General features: G+C 30.7%; 1 protein-coding gene across 1 annotated transcript in view; it reads left to right on the top strand.

The window, feature by feature from the left end:
• The window catches only part of LOC103578002 (synapsin), a 426,902-nt gene that overhangs the window by 178,489 nt on the left and 227,449 nt on the right, over positions 1-20,964 (top strand). Inside the window, exon 4 of the mRNA XM_014442888.1 lies at positions 20,055-20,308. Coding sequence (XP_014298374.1) covers positions 20,055-20,308 — 254 coding nt within the window. The remainder of the gene's footprint in view (positions 1-20,054; positions 20,309-20,964) is intronic.

Raw genomic sequence — 20,964 nt, 5'->3', positions numbered from 1 at the left:
CTGTTTTGCATGCTGCGCTGATTGCTCAAATACTCATGTAACTTACAATAGTTCCAAATAACATGTCACAGTCTATGTTAAAAAATAAAACCACTTAATTTTTTCAAAATCATACTAAAGTACGTTCATCTAGTAGTAATGACATTGATTTAGTTATCCCTTAAGGTAGTTAGGTCGTGCAAGCAAAAATTCAAGAAATCTTACAAACTTTGAATATAAGTATTTAAATGCATATTACTGTCGCTGTTAAAATTTACAGACGATTTACCTCGTCTAAAAAAACATATTAGCAATTCAATTTTATGTTTTTTGTATATGTAGCATGGGAGAAGCGTGGAAAAATTGCACACTTTTTAATTTTTTCCCTTGACGGATTTTCACCGTTTTAACGAAAAATTAAAATAATGAAAAATAAATATATTGAGAACATTTAAAAAAAAAATTAGAATTATTAACTACTTAATTTGTCTAGTAAATTGAAATAAATTATACATTTCAAGGATTAGTTTTAGTGGAGGGGGTCGGAGAAACAGTCACGAATGAATGAAGCGACAAAGTTGCAATGGGTGGAGAGCACAGAAATACAAAACTTCTTAATTCATATAATAAAATATCGGGAATAATATTAGTGGATAAACACATATTTATATATGTTTCATTAATAGTCTCGGCTGTACAAGGCAAGTAAGAGAATAAATATGCGACGTTGCCAGATTTTCAAACAGATTAATTTGTTATATTGTGAGTGTATTTGTGTAGCGAATATAGTAGTGTTAAGAATGCAGTCCAGTCGAAAAAATAAAGGCTACACTGAGAAAAAAAAATACTTGTATTAAAAATATTTACTTGATACAAGAACATATGTTCTTGATAATTATCAAAATATATAATTTTGTCTCAAGAATTCGCAGAATTCATGGAAATAATTTTTATTTAATTCGAGTAAAGCTATTCTTTTGTTTACTTAAAATATAACATCAAATTCACACAATAACAAAAATAAATTTGACGCTCTTTTCTCAAGAAATTGATAATTAGTAATAATAAAATGAATATTTTGAACGGAATTCTTGAACCAAGAAATTCTTGCTTAAACAATAGTATTTTATTTTCTCAGTGTATAATGTTAGCTTTGCACGTGCGTGGTACATTGGTGGTGATCCAAAACTTTTTGACTGGATTGTAGGGAAAAAACTACCTTAAAGTGATAATCATACAATTAAAGAAGCTAATGATATTAATACTATCAGTAATGAAATGCAAAACACTATTGATAAATAAATACAAATTTTATATGTACTTGGCTTATCAGACTCAACAATCGATAAAATAATGAAAATGAACCCAGATTTAATGTATCCTGTTCTCAATGAAATTATTAAGTGTCCAAGCTTAGATGAAAAAATAAATCTAGTAAATCAGTTTAAAATTCCATTTGATAATAAATTGACAAAATACATGAGAAATAAAACTTTTCAAAAATCAGTTATACAGCCTATTAAGAAAGCACATGGTATTTATATGGACAGAAAATATGATAAAAAAACACAATGTTATGAAGAAATTTCTGTGACCACTACTTTTACTTCTGTCCCTTTACTAGAAACCGTTACAGTCGTACTAAAGTTAGAAATAATTAAATATTACTTTACTAATCCTCGTATGCCTAATGACAAAGAATACACAGATTGTGTTGGTGGAGAAAGTTATAAAAATAATATTTTTTTAGAGACAACAAATATGTAATTCAGTTACATATTTATTTCGATGAATTCGAAGTTTGTAACTCGTTAGGAAGTATATCCAGTATTCATAAAATTGGTGCTTTTTATTTACTCTCGCGGTTTCGGAAATAATGAAATAATCCCGGAATTATACGGTATGAATACTGCATAAATACAGAATATATACGGTAATAAAACAGAAAAAGTACGGGATTTTAACAGCATTAAAACAATAATTATACAGCATATTTATAGTATATTTTCGGCATTTTTACAGTATCAAACCGTTCTACCAGAAAAATAAAATTTGTGTGTAATATTATATGAAATTTGAGTTTGTTATATATAATTTTATATAATTATATATGACTTTATAAAGTTATATATACAGTAACTGTCATGTAATAAAAAAAGGCCATTTGGCAGCCGAAATGGAAGGTAGACTTTTCAATTAATTGATATAAAAAGTAAGTTTTATACGTACATATCTTGTCATATATGTTAGTGTATAGTCATGGCATGAAATCAAATTCGTTTTCTAAGAGTGAGGGTGAAAAAGGACAACGATTATTTTCGATAGAGAACTTTAGATAGCTGATTTGACATAACATTATATAGGTAATGTACCAAACTAACCTTCACATAAATGAAGTATTCAAAATTTAATTAGTATGAGATCATAATTGTAATCGCTGTTACAATGGCAAGACCAGTTATAATTATAAGACGTACAGGTACGATTGAAGCATCATAAACAATAAGAAGAATACTTTTAAAATATAAAATAGCTGTAAAATTTACAGGTTATTTTGGTCACAATAAAATACACGTGACAAAATTGTATTATAATGCGAAATGCATAAGTGATGTGGTATGAAAACTATATTTTCAACATTTTTTGATTTCATTAAAAATTTCAAGGCTATCAAATTATTGGAAGAATAGTCAAAACATAAAGCTCAAAGTCATAAATTAAAGATTATTAAACAAACTTTTAGATACTTTTTACGGAAATTGCCTATGATTGTCAGTTTTTGTTTTATAAGTTTTAACAGTGATTAAAAACTGATTTTTACGAAAAATCATGAAAATTTAAAACAGTTATAATTTTAAAACTGTTTGAACGATTTAGTCCAGCTTTGCATTTGATAACGGTAATCGCCTATAGAATAAGTGTAAAAAATTTCGTTAAGGTCCGATGAGAACTGTGGGCGCTATCGTAATGACAACACCAATGATAATCATCGGAATGAGAGGTAAATTTTATACATTATAAATAATAAAAGAAATACTTTTAAAATATAAAATAGCTATGAAATTTACAGGTATTTTCGTGCACAATAAAAGACAACTGACGAAACTGGATTATAATGGCACAAGCATAAATTATGTGGAATAGAAACCATATTTTTAACATTTTTTGATGTCATTAAGATGTTCAAGGCTATCAAATTATTGGCAGAAAAGATCGAAACATAAAGGTTGAGGTCAAAAATTAAAGCTCCTTAGGCAAGCTTTCAGATATTTTTTACGGAAATTGTCTATGAGTATTAGTTTTGAAATTATATAAACTTGAAAGTAGAAAAAAACTAATTTTTTCGAAAAATGGTGGAAATTTTAAACAGCCACAACTTCTAAACTAATTGACCGATTTAGCCCATCTTCGAACATAACCGTAATAATCATCCATAGAATAAGTGTAGAAAATTTCATTAGGATCTGAAAGAATTGTAGACGCTATCGTAATGACAAAACTGCGTTATATCATATATGTACACTAACGCAAAAAATTAAAGAAACAGAAAAATTATATAAATTTTTTAGTAATTTTTGGAAGCCTGTAACTTTGTAAAAAATAATCGTATTGAGATTTTAAAAAAAGCATTTTATAGCTTGAAATCTCTAGTTTCGGTGAATTTTTATCAAACTTTTTTTGAAGGTCTGGTTATTACGCTAACATGAAAAATACCGCGAGAGAAAAAATTTCTAAATTTTTTTTTTTTCCCAAAGAGCCCACGGACCGTGAAAGAATTTTGTCAACTAAACCAATGCATAGGTCATTTGGTAAATTTATTCAGCTTCAATTTGGCTTCTTTCTTAACCTCGTAGGACAATTTGTCACAAAGATATCAGCCTTCAAATAAAAAATGATACTTTTGGCTTTGATTATCGATATTTCAGGTACCAATGATTGCACAGAAAATTTGAGAGGGGCGTTAAAAACTTGGATAAACTCTCCAAGACCTGTTCATCATTTTTTGGAAAAAACAATTTTTTTTTATTTTTAACATCCATTAAAAAAAAAATTGAAAAAATTGAAACTTGTTTTTTGGGGTCGAAAATTTTTTTTTTGAGATTTTTTGAAAATGTTTCGTTTTTTTTCTCTTTCCCTCACATTTACTGAGTTACCAATGCAAAAATTAAAGAAAAGTAAAAAAAAATTATTTTTTCATTTTGATTATGATTGCACAATTAAAGGAACAAAACTTTTCCTTTAATTGCTTGGCAAAACTTCGATCGATCACCCCCAAAAAACGGTTCTATAGATAAATTAAAAAATTTATAAGTTATAAATTTATAACAACTACAAAAAAAAAAAAATTAAAATTAAATATAAATGAATTTTGGTCTGACTTACTCGATTCGGCGTCGGATATTCTTTTCTTAATTCAATTTATTTAAATTTATTTGTTTAAATTTACTCAAAATTATTTAGATTTTAATTTAATTATTTGGTTTAAATTTATAAAAAACAATAAAATGTTTAAGATACAATTTTCAAAAATAATTCTGAATAAAACTAAGAACTGTGACTATTCACAGTTGTTACTTCCGTCGGACGGATTCTCTCCGAACTTGGAAATCAGGAACTGGCCCTTTAGGAAATCAGGGGAAATGGGCGGCGTTTTACCCGGAAGAAAAAAACCTAGGCCAATCGTGTGGTCCTTATCTGTTCCCACTACCCTTTTTGAGTACCGATGTTTCGGGTACGCACCTTCCTCCACATGGGCTACCCTCTGACGTCAGCAATTGGGTCTGTTTTCCATCCCCTCCACTTGATGACGTATTAACTTTTTTTTTATTTATATTATTTAATTAATAAATTTTTTATTTTATTTAACTAATTTATATTGCTTTTGAATTATTTATATTGTTTACTTATTTATGTCGTTCACTGTATTTATTTATTCTTAAAATTCCTTATATTGGTTTTTAGAGTTGTTTATTCACCAAAGTTTTATAATGGTGAAATTGCTTATTATCTACACATTTTTATTATTGAAATTATTGATTCGTTTTCTTTAAATTTTATGTGGTTTACTCCTTTAAATGGAATACTAATACCTTTTTTATTTAATTTCTGACATTTCATTATTTATTTTATTTAACTCGAGTTCTAATATTTTTCTAATGTTAGTTTACTTACTTATTCATTTCGTTTCTTTTTGTTCTCAAGTATGAGTTTCCTTTTTCTATTATTTTTCGTCGTAATATTTTATTTTTAAACAATATTTAAAATTTATTAAATTTTATTACTTAACAAAAAAACTTTCTCTTTTTTATTCTATTCTAGCTTTAATTAGTCTAGACATTGTAATGTACCTCTAAGTGGTTTTCAATACTAGAAAATACATTAAAAATACATTACGATTGTACTATTTGTTTTTGGTTGTGACGGGGTGACCTGGTGTTCGACTGCCAGGTCAGCAAAAATTAAAATTTCGCGCCATTTTATTTTGCGCATCCACCCTCGCGCTGGAAGGATGTAATTCCGCAGTGTGACGGCAGGGGTTCGATCAGGCACACCTCGTCGCCAGACGCCAGAAAAAATATTCACAACCTGGAAGCCGAGCTGAGCAGTCGCTCAACCTACTGTACTAAGCGTTTCCTAAATCTATTTGTGCTAAAGTTTAAATTTGTCAGGCAGACGCCTTTTGGTTAAGTTGTTTTCTGGTAAAGTTTCCTTTTGGTCTTCGTTTTTTCCGTCTAGTTGTTTCCAAGGAGGATTCAGAGAATAACTCAACACCTGGGACAAGTTGACGTAAGTTCCTTGGCATAGAGGTTAAATTTATTTTCAACTAAATTTGTCAAACACGAGAGGGAAATTTCCTAAGTCATTTTATCGTCTTTAATTAATTTAATTTATTTATATATTTATTTGATTGGTTTTATTTGATTTATTCAATCGCTGTGCATGCAGAACTTTTATTTATCGTCGGTACTTTTCTCGTCACGGTACGAACAAATCCTAATTAAGTCTAACGCCGTCATTAATAATTATAAATATTAATTCAAGGTAATAAAATAAAATAAAATTTGAGTATCCGAATGGGAATCATCAGGCCCGACGAAAGAGTGTCGCGCATGCGCAGTGGAATCCTGTCCAGTTTCTGTAATTATTTAATTTACAAATTACTTTTCGAAACATCTTTTAACTTCAATCATTTATTACTAAATAAATAAATAACTTATTGTAATAAAATAATTCTATTTATATTTATATTTATATCTCATTTTTATTTCAACCTATTTTCACTATCCTAAATCGAGCCGCGTACTCGGCTATATCAGGCATTTACGAACCCGGTGCTCAACGTCCACACGAGCATTTTCAGAAGGGCTGTCCGCACCTCCTGGTACGAGGAAGCAAGAGCAGACCTTACATGGTCTTATTTTAGAGTGCAGTGACGACAAAAAGTGCGTCACCGAATGAGGTTTTTTTTTCTATTTTTATAGCTATTTATTTAGTCCCGTTTGATTATGGCCTGATAACGTGCCAGCTGCACTCTGACCTTGAAAAAAATGAAAGTTTTATGAGAAACGACGATGAGATAATAATTTCAATATTATGCTTCAAATAAAATATTTAAAAATAATAATTAAGAATTGTATAATAAGAAAAAATATTAAATGTCCGAACGGTCGGACATAACATGTTCCATAAATAAACAGAACCTGCAATAATCATAAATATATTTTTTTCTCTATTTATTGTTTTTATTAAATTATTTAAAAAAAAGAACTAATAAACTAAAAAAGCGAACTAGTTCGCCATTGGATTATGTACTAACTTGAGCCCTCTCAGTTGTGACCGATTAGGCTCAAGACTAGTTAGTTCTGGTCGTAGGATCTCCGTAGCTACTACTTTTTTTCGATTATTGAAAATTAATAAAATTTTTTTTTCGCTAAAAATTTCTATACGTACCGATTTTTGACACTGTGCACTTGTTTTTCTTACATATTAAAAATTGATTTTGATATTTTTTTGTTCTTAGTAGGGATTCAAAAGCAGTTAGCAAAAGGTAATGCTATTTATGAGCAGTTATAATAAATGTTTTGATTTATTGAGAAGCAACTATTTTGAAGCAAAAGAAACATTATATTTGCTATACAATTTAGCTAAGACCATGACAAGAGCTTTAAAATATCATATAATTATTCGATGAAGCGACAGAGCTATATTAACTTAGGAGTACTCTAGTTCATAAATAAATCGTTAATGTAAAATTTGTAAAACAACACAGATATAATTAAAAACGTTTTAAATACAGTTTCGTCGCTTTTTCGAATAATTATATGATATTTTTGAGCTCCTGCAATGGTCTTACCTGAATTATATAGCAAATCTAACGTTTCTTTTGCTTCGAAATAGTTGCTTCTCAATAAATCAAAACATTTATTATAACTGCTCATAAATAGCATTAACTTTCGCTTACTGCTTTTAAATCCCTACTAAGAACAAAAAAATATCGAAATCAATTTCTAATATGTAAGATAAACAAGTGTACAGTATCAAAAATCAGTACGGACAATAATTTATGTCGAAAAAAAAATTTTTTCAATTTTCGATAATCGAAAAAAAATAGTAGCCAGGGAGGTCCCACGACTGGATCCATTTGGAAAGTTGTAGAATAGATAGTAGTTTGTTGATACAAATCTTCAGAAAAATCAAAATATGCATAATATTCAGAAAACGACTTTAAAATTTTTAAACTCAGAAATAACGCGGAAAAACTTTTCTAAAAAATTATTTGTATTTTTTTTTCTAAAAGTACATGGCATAACGAAACTTTTTCATTCTTTGAGTTTTTTTATTTAAAATATTTTTCAAAAGTTATGAGCGAAGAACCATGAAAAGAGGAGTTTTATTGAAAATTTTATATCTTTTGAATCAATAATCAAAAAAATCTCAAAATTTTAAAGGATGAGTTTTTTAATGAGTCCTAAAAACTATCAAAAAATAACGGAAATTAAAAATTCAAATTCTTACAACCGTCCGATTTGGCGTGGAATGCCCCATATATATATATATATATATATATATATATATATATATATATATTTAGCGGTTACAGGTAAAATTAAATATATTAAAATAAATTATTTAAACTAACCAATATTGTTACATAAATGTTTTAATTAGCCATGTATTGAACACAGTAGAAATTTGAGAATACAAAAGAAAAATGATTGGATGCGTGTACGCAGTCCCGCGGTATAGCTTATTGTATCTCTACGAATGAGGTAGAGACGGAATATGGAAAAATTGTTGTTCGGCGTTCATTGCCAAAATTAATCGATCGTAATTACTGTAGCAACGCTACAGAGCTCCTTTTTTTTTTTTTTTTTTTTTTTTAATTCAATACACGATAATTAAAGTAATGGAATATTTACAAATGATGTAAATAAATATATAAGTAAATGAATGACTATGATACAGTGGTTAATTCTTACTTTGCAAAAAAACTTTTATATAAAACAAATTAAATCGCGTAAATTTTTAGATGTTAAACCGGACTCAGTGTTTTTGAGTCTCGGTTGCTGTGTATTGTTTGTTAGTGTTGTATCCGTGTCGAGTGATTTCGCTTCGTAAACCGGCTTCAATCTATCTACTGAAATGGCGATTTATCGTCCACGGAAATGGACGATAACGTATTTATCGTGTCGAGTTATTACACGATATGGACCTTCGTATGGCGCTGAGAAAGATTGACCAACCTGGTCATTCTGTACCAGTACATGATTGCAAGTACTAAGGTTCCTGAAACAGAAAACAGAATCAGGGTTGCCAGAAAATTTTTGTTTGAGTCGCCCCATCTATGATCAAAAGTAGCGAAATACTTTAACAAGTCGCCCAATCATTTTCAAATTTAAAATAATGCTGTCAGTTTATAATTTATTCTCTATTCACCAATAAGAGTACACTATACTACATAAATTGGAATCAACGTTTCAAAAAGTATTATTGCAATTATCTTTTATGTAGTGAAAATTATAGGATACTTTTAGGATAAATTGGATAAAAAAATAATCTTAATCAAAATTTTTATTTATTTTTTGTAAATTATGAATTATTTTTCAGTGCAAAAAGCAGAATATCGTGGATACAGGTTTTAATTTACATTCAATGTGTACATATTTCTTTATCTTATTGTTTAAAACAGAATAACATTTTACTTTCAACAGTTAGGATGAAATTGCACAGTAAAAAAGGATTCGTCAAAATCAACAGATATCATCTATGAAACTAACGTTTTACACTTATTCATTTATTATTTTAACATGTTGTGAGTGTTAAAAAAAGTTACGCGTAGATGTGTTAGAAGTAACAAATATTTCGTAGAATTTTTTTTAGATGGTCGAGATTATTCTTAACATACTTTGTCTGTTGATTTGACAGTAACATATAAAAAGTGTTACTTTCATATAAAATAACATTTTTGTGTGTTGATATTCAACACTCAGAATTTTAACATATGCTTTTTTTTACACTTTGACGATTCGTTTTTTACTGTGTATCACTTGCGTTTAAATTTATAATTTTGTATAAAAATGAAATTACTATTTGAAACCAAGATCCTAATAAAACGAACTGAGACGAAAGAAATTAAATGCTTGAATCTAAGTGACATCATACACACAATTTTTTTATATGTACATACTGAATTGAAATGATGTTTTATTCAAGTCATTCACAAACAGAAATTAAAAATAATGAGTAAGGTTGTTCCCAACCTTAAAAAATTAAAAATCGCCCAAATTGCGACTTGCAGCCCAAACATTAATTTAGTAGCGAATGCATAGAGAAAATCGCCCAATTCGCGATGAGTAGCCCAATCTAGCAACCCTGAACAGAATGCTTGCTGTGACGCGACATTTCGGCCGGTGCCAATGAGTTAAAATGACGTTTTGAGGTATTTACAATGTTATGAGGCGTAGTGGGAGATAGTAACTCACCAGGTAAATTCTTATAATAATTCCATACACGCAGAATTACCATCGATTGCTCAAATATTTGTTTCTGCCGATGTTGTGTGAGAATTTCCGAGTGTCAGTAAACCAGTGATGCCATCACGAAGGCATTTAGGTTTTAGGTCGACAAGTAAGTCATAATAAATTAAGAAGTCTTCATCTATAATCGGTTTAGTGACGTCAGCAATGATAAAATTCCATGAGAATTCACGGCGAAGTCCAAGGTTCAATGTAAGCGATTTTAAACCATAGGTTTGAATTATCGAGCCGTTTGCGGCAAACAATTGGTAAACTATTGGTGTACTAATTGATTTCAGACAGCCACCGGGGAAGACGGACAAATCGGAGCTGGAATCGACAAGATATTCCGTTTCTGTAGTTTGGTCCCGGATAAACAGGCGGCGAGAACTCGATTGGATATTTAAATTTTAAGCTGAAATTATAAGCATAGATATGATTTCATAAATATCAACTATTGCTGCCACGAGAAAGAAAGATTTCCGAAGTGAAAAATCCGAATTTCAATAATTTTGATATTTTCAAAATTCGTGAGCGACTTCTTGATAATTTTTTATCGAGCAGATTTTTGAAGAGGCTTTTTATAACATCGTAAACCAACAAATTTTCATACGAGATCGAAAAAAAAATAGTCGGTTTTTTTGAGCCACCCTAACAAAAGGTATTCATAAAATTGAGTCCTCTTTGACATAGTTTAGTACGAGTGGATTATGATAACGTTAATTAATAATAAAATTTACACTAATAGGTCAAATTATTAGAACATTAATTTTTGATTGCTGTACAAACAAAACAGACAAAAATTATTGTTATAGTTTTGAGCATAGTTATGATACGAAAAATACAATGTTTCATCAATGATTCAGCAGTCCTTACCAGTATTTTTGTTTTTATTATCAGTCGTAATTTCCTTCTTAAAATTTCTACTGTAACAAGAATTTACTTCTGAAATTAATTTCCTATACTTCGTATTCAATTAATAGTCTGTATGTGAACATACTTTACATTTGTGATTGAAATTTTATATCTATCATTAATATATTATATAACATAATTGAAAAATCACAAAATTAAGAACTAGCAGGTCTGTAACTTTTAACTATTTACAATACGAAAAATTTCACCTCTAAAGCTTTGTTACAAATTTGATACCCTAAAAATTTTTACGGAATTTATTATTTTATCATCAATAATTCAATTGATAAAAGCGAAAAATTAGAAAAAGGAAATTTTGTGAGTCGTAACTTTGTTATTGTTAATGATATGGAAAATTCATTGATGACTTTTTTATAGGGCATCGAACGAACTACATAATCGGCATTTTACTTTTTGTTCTATCTCCAATAGCTTAGCTGCAAAATGCAGAAAACGCAAAATATTCGATAATTTAAATTTGAAAGATCTGTAGAAACTCAAATATTGATGATTGACATTCGACTCAATGAAATTTTTTGTCAAAAAGTTAATGCTAAAAAAGATCTATACATTCATTTTATCAAAAAAAAAAATTTCTTTCCAGCTTGCAGGAGAAAATACTGTTAAAAAACTTTTTTTCCATGTTATTTAAATGGGAAATCTTAAAGTGCCATGGAGAACCTCTTAAAATTGAAATTAAGTGCTGTCCTTTGAACAGAATTTTTATTTGGATATATCCAATGATATTTTCGGGTGAGAGTAAAAAAAAAATATCGATTTTTTTTGGCACACCCTAATATATATATATATATATATATATATATATATATATATATATATATATATTGTGACCGAAGATTAGCTCGACTGGAATCCGTCAGTCGAACTATTCCCGCACAATCTCGTTGACGTACCTGATTCGGCTGCTGCAGTTGTTGGGCGCCAGGTGATGTCTCAATCACCGAATTCGATACTCGGACGCAGGCGGCTCAGGGTGGCGGATCGGGAATAGGGTAGGCACTTACAATTATCGTCAAATAACTTACAGTCAACTAGACAATTCTATAGTATATTTAACATCAAGTAAATTAATATAACAAATCGATGACAATTAAAGTTCTGTAGTATTGCTCGACTGACTTGACATTCTAGTCAATTCTTATGGTAATCTAGCCGGGTTCGGCAAGTGACTCGATATAATGTAAACAACTACAAATATTAATATCACAACGTACTGACTTATGCTATTTATTCTAATGACTCGAAATAATTAGTGTAACAACACGTAAACTCCGGGTATCCCGCGATTCGCAACTTAGCGGCCAAGTGATGTCAATTCCCTTGACTTAACACCCGTCGGTAACTCGGATTACTACGTTAATTAACGTCCAAATGTTTACTTAACCACTAGGCTGATAACGGTTATACTACTCAGAATACAAAGAATCGGAACGGCAAATAACGAGACTCGCAATGCGCGGTAAACAACTATCCAATAAGGTAATTCACAAGTAATCATATCAAATTTCAAAAGACAACAGAACAATTGTACCAGCGGGATAAGTCGAGTTGTGAACGCCTGACCCACTATAAGATTTAAATCTGTGGAGTTACACCACTCTTCGGCTTCAACTCGAGTTATCCCTCGAAACAAGTTTAGTAGACTCGCTCACCGGTCGACGATCTTGAAGTCCTGAATACTCTCGGCTCCACGTGGTCAATGAGGTTAATTGGCTGGCCGGTAACGACGTCAGAATACCTCCGCAAGATTCGGAACCTCCTCCCAACAATTACCTCGGACTGCAGTCCTGGTGTGATGACCAGGATTAATCGTCGCCACCCGAATTTACTTTCCGAAGTCGGAATCTTTATCACGAGTTAATTACAGCAATTTTTATACGCTTTCTCTTACAATTGTTCACAAGCAATTTATATTCCCGTAAAGCACGTGTCAGTTAATTCGAGGTACGATCCAGAATGGCGTCGTCTGTTTTTCTTCTCCGGTTCCCGCCTTTAGTTCCGGGCTTCCTCACTTGGCGGCGCGTCGATAAGGCCTCAACCCGACAGTCAAATCCAGTGTACCGGTCAGTTTCCACTTCCACTGAGACGGTCGGTCACGTCGAAGTCACTCCGGTTTTCCGGGTAATTACTCGCTACATGCTACTATCGGCTGTGAAATCCGTTGCTCTAGCTGTTCGTGTCAATTAACTACGCTGTTCGAAGATGTTGTTCGTTCGGCAGGCGAAATCACGATCCGCTGTCAAATTCGGACATTTCCGCTAGCGGTAATTTCCAGAGGTCGTCCCTCGGCTGGGGCCAGCTGCTAACTTCTCGGGCCGTGAGATGACGGTCCGCGACTCAGCCATTTCCTCTTGGGCTCTGGTGACCAGCAAACGAGTACCTATCTTACAGCTAATAAGACCAACTTAACTACCTTATACTATTATAACTAGGACTAATTTTGCGAGTCTCGGATCTTTCTCGTACCCCGCTGCCAACTGGACGAATTAATACTTTTAATTTACGCGGGAGAATTATTCGAACGTCGGGATCGGCCAAGTAAATGTACTGCAACTGTCAAAATAACTTAACCTTACGTTACGAAAAAAAACACAATATAGCTGTAGGAATAAACAATAAACTTGCGACTTAACAAGGAAAGTGACCACGTGTCGGCGTCGAATTATGTAGTGCAATTTGAAATGTCACAATATATGTATGTATGTATGTATAAATTTTTTAACGAATGGTATGTTTGAACCCTACTCAACTAATTATTATAGGTTTTGACAAAATTCCTTGAAAAACCGACCATGAGGACAAATACGGTAGTTAGATTTTAGAAAAATCTACCTTATATATGGTCAAATTCGAACCATTTTTCAAGAAGCTATGACAAAAAAAAGTCAAAGAAATACGATTTTTTTTTTAAATTTGATACCTTTCGAACGAGTATTCAAAATTTACCAGAAAGGCTATTTTAGAAGGAACTATAATATATCACAAAATTAAGGAAATCTAAAAAAAACAGTTTCTTGAACCGTCCGATTTGGAGTGGAACGCCCTATGCATTCATACATACACACGATAATCGTCTTGAAATTAGTCGGAATAGCTTCCTTGTACTTTAAAACGTCGAAGTCTGTCACAAATTCGACTTTTGAATATCGATAGAGAACAAATAAATTCTCTTGTTTTTCGGAATTTTTAATCCCTATAGCCGGAACTTAAAAATATTTTATACCACTTCGTTCTCCCACGATATCCCTTAAACGAATGATCTAATTAAGATCGTTTTTGCGTTGATATATACGTTTTATTAAGTTCTTGAACTGATTTCAGTTTTTAAATAAATGATTTAGTGGTTTCAACGATATTTGAAAGAAAAAAGAAACTGGTTTTTTCTATATTTTATTCTAGAGATGTCAATGCTATTTTTTATTTGATTATTAGCTTAAAAGATGCAAGATTATCTTGTGATTACTTCGAAACATTATCTAGAAAATAAACTCCGTATTAAAAAATTTTTTCTGTGAAGTTATAATTCCAACTGGCTTTTACTGAGCTCTGGTACCGTGTGCCGATAGAGAGGATAAAGTAAGAAAGATAGAAGTCGGATGGAGAGTGTAATATCACATGCCTTGAGTAGATCCGGTGGAAGATGTGCCAAAGTATCTGCAGATAGCTTCTGGTGCGAGATTTGCCGAAATTAACTAGATCAATACATCTTGAGCAAGATTTATTTAAAAATCTTTTACAAATTTTAAAGTACAACCCTACACCAAGTTTTTAAACAAGTCTTACCCAAGACTTGCAATATAAATATTTGAACCAGTGTCTGCAGCAAGTTACACACTCATATGAAGACATAGATAACTTGTGTTCTTGAGATCTGGCTTGCGCTAGGCTGCTACAAAACTATTATATAGGTAAAAGTTAGAAATTATCAAGAGCAGCTCGTGAACAAAACAATTTTTTTATAACTGATAAAAAAATTTCGAAATAATGGGAGATGCAAATGTAAAGTGGTGGTGATTCAGCGTGGAATACCTTTTGTATATCATTGAAAAAAAAAACAGGAACAATCATTTTCACACACAAGGAGACAGCTTTTACATCTTGAAATAACGAAAATTTCATAACAATCCACGAAAGTTTCATTCTAGAAGAGATTTTTTAGTAAATGAAATAGCACCGTTTATTGAAACCTTTTCAGTTTGTGCTCTAAAACTCGAAGTTATTTAATGTATGATTTAATAGTTTATTGGATTAAGCGATTATAATTTTTACACAAGAGTTCATTACTTTCGGAGGGTTTCGGGTTCATCCCGGCGAAACAGTAAGAATTATTTAAAAAATAACAAATACCGAATTCTTTTTACGTGTATATAATCACTGATTTTAGCTGCAATAATTTATTTCAAAAATCTGAAAAAATTGCAATTGGAATATTATTTATGATTTTGTACTGCATAATTTCAAAAACAAAAAAAAAATCGTTAGGTCAGTGTATTGAATATTTCGTGAGATATTGTGCTCACTAACTGTTTTGCGTGCAACATATTAACGGATAACAATGAAAAAATCTTTTCAGTGGACTAAAGTACAATGAATTGAAATTCATAATAACCCGGACTCAACAATATAATAAAATCATCATGTCTGTTCATTAGAGCATCCTCTTCAAATTAGTGTATTTCTCATAACATGCATGTAACAGTACTATATTAGTGAGAAAAATAATTTAATGTCCGTGAATTTCATAATACACTAGTCCCAAAAATTAAGGGATAGAAAAAAAATTCGAAATTTTTGAGTGATTTTCAACATGCTGTAACTAACTGAACAATGATCGTAGAGTGAAAACAAAAAAGCAAATTGTAGCCTCAAGTTCCTAATTTTCAGATCTAGTCCTCAAATTTTTTTATCATGCACGGTTCCGGAGTAATCTTAAGAAAACCGACGAAAAAAAAGTTTTCAAAATTTTTGCTCGTCTTTCAACAAATCTATGGGCAATAAATTTTTTTTTGAGTAATCGGACTTTATGAATTTTTTAGGAAATCTTATATCCTTTAATTTGGCGGCCTCAAAAAATCTCTACGACGACTTGGCGCCGAGTTATCATTGATCAATGCAAAAAAGTTCATTTTGGCTGTGATAATCAATAACTCCGGTCGTATTAGTCGGTTTTAAAAACTGAAAAATATTATCTGTAAGACGAGATTAGTGGCTTTTGATGGAAAAAATTTTTTTTAAGGGATAATGTTTATTAAAAATCAGGTGAAAATCCGCATAATTAAGGATATTTGGAAATCTTGCTATAACTTTGAATATAACGGATGAACAAAGGATATCGTCGTTTTTTTTTCAACAAAGTGTCCCGAAAAAACCCTGAAAATTCCAAAGTGCTGCAATTTTTCTTTTGTAGTGTGTCGAAGCTTTAAATTTATCGATTATGCTAAAAATCACCATAACTGGTAGTTTACCGATTTGTGTTCATTTTTTCGATTTTAAAATGTTTTTTTTTTTTTCAATTAATTTTTACAAATAATCTTGATTTCTTTGATCAAAAAGATTGATTATTGGAAAAAAATCGAGAAAAACAAAATTTTGAAATTTTTTTTTTTTTCGAATAATTTTTTTTTTTCAAAAAATTTTTTTTTTCTAAAATTCTTTTTTGTTGTATTCACAATGATTTATCATTGTCAAAAAAAATTCCTCAATTTTTTTTCCGTCGGTATTAGCGTTACGCAAAGCGCACTACGTGGAGATTGCTCGGTCGAATTTACGCTCCTCACACATACCGACGGTAAAAAAAAAATTGAGGAATTTTTTTCGACGACGATAAATCATTTCGGGTTCAACAAAAAAAAAATTTAGAAAAAAAAATTTTTCAAAAAAAAAAAAAAATTTTTAATTTTTTTTTCTCGATTTTTTTTTCGATACTCAATCTTTTTGATCAAAGAAATCAAGATTATTGGTAAAAAAAAAGCATTTTGAAACCGAAAAGCACTTTGAAATTTTTAAGTTTTTTTCAGGACACTTTAACGTTGGAAAAAAAAACGACGATATCCTTTGTTCATCCGTTATATCCAAAGTTATAGCACGATTTCCGAATATCCTTAATTACGCAAATTTTCACTTGTTTTCAAATAAACATTATCGTTTCAAAACAAAATTTTCCATCGGTAGCCACTAATCTCGTCTTACAGATAATATTTCCTAGTTTATAAAACCTTACTTCCATTCTCTGTACGACTGATACGACCAGAGTTATTGATTATCAAAGCCAAAATGGACTTTTTTGCTTTGATCAATGATAACTCGGCACCAAGTCGTTGTAGAGACTTTTTTAGGCCGCCAAATTAAAGTATGTAAAATTTTCTAAGAAAGTCATGAGGTCAGATTATCCAGAAAAATGTATTGAAGCCCATAGATTTGTTGAAAAACGAGCAAAAATTTTGCAAATTTTTTTTTCGTCGGTTTTCTTACGACTACTCCGGAACCGTGCATGTTAAAAAAATTTGAGGACTAGATCTGAAAATTAGGAACTTGAGGCTACAATTTGTTTTTTTTTTGTTTTCACTCTACGATCATTTTTCAGTTACAGCATGTTGAAAATCACTCAAAAATTTCAAATTTTTTTTTATCCCTTAATTTTTGGGACTAGTGTATTTATTCGTTAATAATAGAGTACGCCCAAATCCATCATGTTTGAAGCATGCAATAAAAATAAAAATGTCGGTAACATCTATCTCAGAAGTGCGTCATACGTTCAACTACTACTGCAAAGATATTGCATAAATGTTACGCGCACACATTCTATCATGCAAGATAAGTAGAATAATTAATTTTTCGGATCAGAAAAATTTTTTATTACGAATTTATTAAGTAATTGATAATTGAAATAAGTATGGCATAGTATAGTATAGAACATAATGAAAATTAATATAGCATAAGATAGTGTACATGGTAGATGTGTTTTGCGATTTGCGCTTAAAAATCATAAAATTGCACCATCAATATTTGTTTCATGTGTGAAAATGAGTTGTAATTGAGTTTAAAGGACTACAATATAATTTGTAATAATAAGATGTGTAATATATCATAGAACCGTTTTATATTTATTAAAATCATTTTCATTTTGTTAGTGGAGGTTATGAATTATCTGTTTGGCTAAATTTGCTGTACAGTTGAAAATTTTGTGGTTCCATCTTGTATTACTTATCTCTATGTCTATCTAGTGCTCACTCTGTCTCGTCAATTTCTGACTTACCATCTACAGGGCAAACTAATGCTGTTTATCAACACATGTTGCACGACAGTTGTGTGAAAATACGATGTGGATTACCAAATAAAGTACGTGCTGCTGGCAAAATTGTAGATATATGTCCCATATGTTTACCTGATGTTTCAGCGATTTAAAATGAAATTAATTAATTAATGTAACGGGACCTAAGTCGACCTTCGCTGACTGGAGGCCGTTTTCTCACCCTTTTGGGCATACAAGCGCTGCGAAGTCTGCCTTTAGTGAATGAAATGAATAAACATATTGACCATCGTTTCCAACATGTCATTGATTATGTTACGCCAATGAAAACTGTGATTCTCAGATCTCGTGTTGCATGGTTGACAGAAGAGATTCAAAAACTTCAAAGGTGTCGTAAGAAACTTTATGGCATACTTCGGAGAACTGGCTGTGCTTACAAAAAGTATTCAAGTATGAGACGTCTAGTAAAACGACTGAGTGAGGCGAAAAAGCAGCATTTGGAACAGCAACTAAGCAATACCAAAAATTCGCGTATATTGTAGAATTATCAAAGAATATTGAGCTTAGTAAAATAAAATAACAACCAATGCGAGATTAAGAATAATTTAGATAGTTTAAATGATTATTTCAATCGACCATCGTGTGGTTACAACAGTATTAATGTTTATATCGACGATAGTCCAATATGTGATCGTAAAAGTGAAGTTAGTTTTAGTTTCTCAAAAATTAGCGTTGAATCTATTAAAAAATCAATAATAAAATTATTGTCTCTCTCAGTAGGCCCTGATAATTTCTCAATAAAAGCTTACAAGCGCGTATTAGTGTGCTTTATTCATGTATCTGCAAAAACATTCTATAAGTCAAGGCAGTGTGCTTGGTCCTCTATTATTTTCCTTATATAGTTCTGATCTAGTGAGTCAATTAAACTGTCAATACCTGTTTTATGCTGATAATTTAGACATATATCTTTCTTGTTGCCCTGAAGAAATTAACAATTGTGTTGCGATGCTGCATGAAGAAAAATCGAAAATATTTAAGTGATGTGAATTAAATCGTTTAAAACTAAATGCTTCAAAAATAAAGTCAATTATCTTCGGGAGTAGGTTTAAGTGTACTAGTGACAGTTGTAAAGCAGCTGATAAAATTGTAGTTAATAACTGTCATTCCGTACAGTAACACTATTAAATATTTAGACGTCATAATTGATAATACTCTCTCGTAGAAACCTCAAGTTATATCATTATACACTAAAGGAATGAGAGCTTCAGCGCAATTGAAAATCAACAATGAATTATTCAGTGAACAATTACGAATCAAACTTGTAACAGCTCTAACATTTCTTATTTTTGATTGTTGTTGTGTTGTGCTTACAAGTGCTTCGAAAAAATTATATCTTAAACTACATAGAAAGACGTATTATTGTGTAAAATATATCCTTAAAATATCTAGATTCGAACATGTCACTGCCTATTATGAAAGAATAGGATGGCTAAGACTCAAGGCCAGAAGAAATTATTTTATTGCTTGCTTATTTTTTACGGAAGTCAAATCACCTTACAATCAGTTGCTTAGTGTGTAGCTAGAATTATTACCAGTTACAATTCTGATCTGATAAATATTGATAACTCAACTGAATTCCATGTTGCATGTTACAACCACGTTCTTAATGATATTAATCAATAATGTTTATAACTATTGCTGCAACTTGATGTTAAAATTTTAACCTCTGTAATAATACTACACAATTGTGTTTGTAAATCTTGTATCTGTTAAATGATCCTAAGGGAGCCACGGCTCCAGGGACAAGCTAATACAATAAATAATAATTATAATAATAATAATCATAATTATGACAATAATACAATTGATTTCAGGGTGCATCAATACTTGGTGCAGCAGTGAGTGGATCAAGCCGAGGTACTACTTATAACAAAGATCGCTGTTTTACGCTTTTAGTCATTGATGATCAAAATACTGACTGGAGTAAATATTTTCGGGGCCGCAGACTCCATGGTGATTACGAGATTCGTGTGGAACAAGCTGAATTTCGAGAACTGTCTCTTACAGGAAACGAAGCTGGAACAATGGTTTCTATGGCTGTTTTTCGAAACGGTTCCAAAGTTATGAGGTAATCATAATTTAATACATATATCAAGATAGTCGATTTTTTTCGTTTATCGGTCGATCAGAAACTAAGTAATATGACACACGATCGTATTTAATAAAAGTTTTTAAAAGTTATAGATAAGAAAATAAATAAATAAAGAATCATTAAAAAAGTATATTTTGACTACTATCATTTTCTACATAATGAGTTAAGTAATGAGTCAGATTTCTACAACTTTACACTCAGCTAAATTTGTTGTTTGAACTCAATCGAAGAAAGTTTCAATTGTTATGAGTTTCGATTTTTATCCTAAACAAGCCGTCTTCCGACAATACTTACCAAAAAAATATTCAGTACAGATTACCCAATATTTTTTTGGTGGAAACAAATATTTATTTTACCATAATAAGATTTAATTGAGATAAAAAAATGATTTATTAAATTATAATAGATTATGTGAATAGGCACAAAATATTTTTTTCTCCCAAATAAGTGACTAAAAATTTTGTTGCTAAATCCATTTAGTACTTAGTAATAAATCCTTCTATCAGTGCAGGAAGTTGCATTGAAAATAATCATAGTCTTTTTTAATTATTAACAATTTCTTATGCTTGTTATAATAAAAAATATACATGAAGTTTTCCAAGATACGTTGAAAGAGAGAAACCATTGATAAA

Source organism: Microplitis demolitor, chromosome 5, assembly GCF_026212275.2.
Source record: "Microplitis demolitor isolate Queensland-Clemson2020A chromosome 5, iyMicDemo2.1a, whole genome shotgun sequence".
NCBI classification, from domain to species: domain Eukaryota; kingdom Metazoa; phylum Arthropoda; class Insecta; order Hymenoptera; family Braconidae; genus Microplitis; species Microplitis demolitor.
This window is presented reverse-complemented; position numbering and strand designations above follow the sequence as displayed.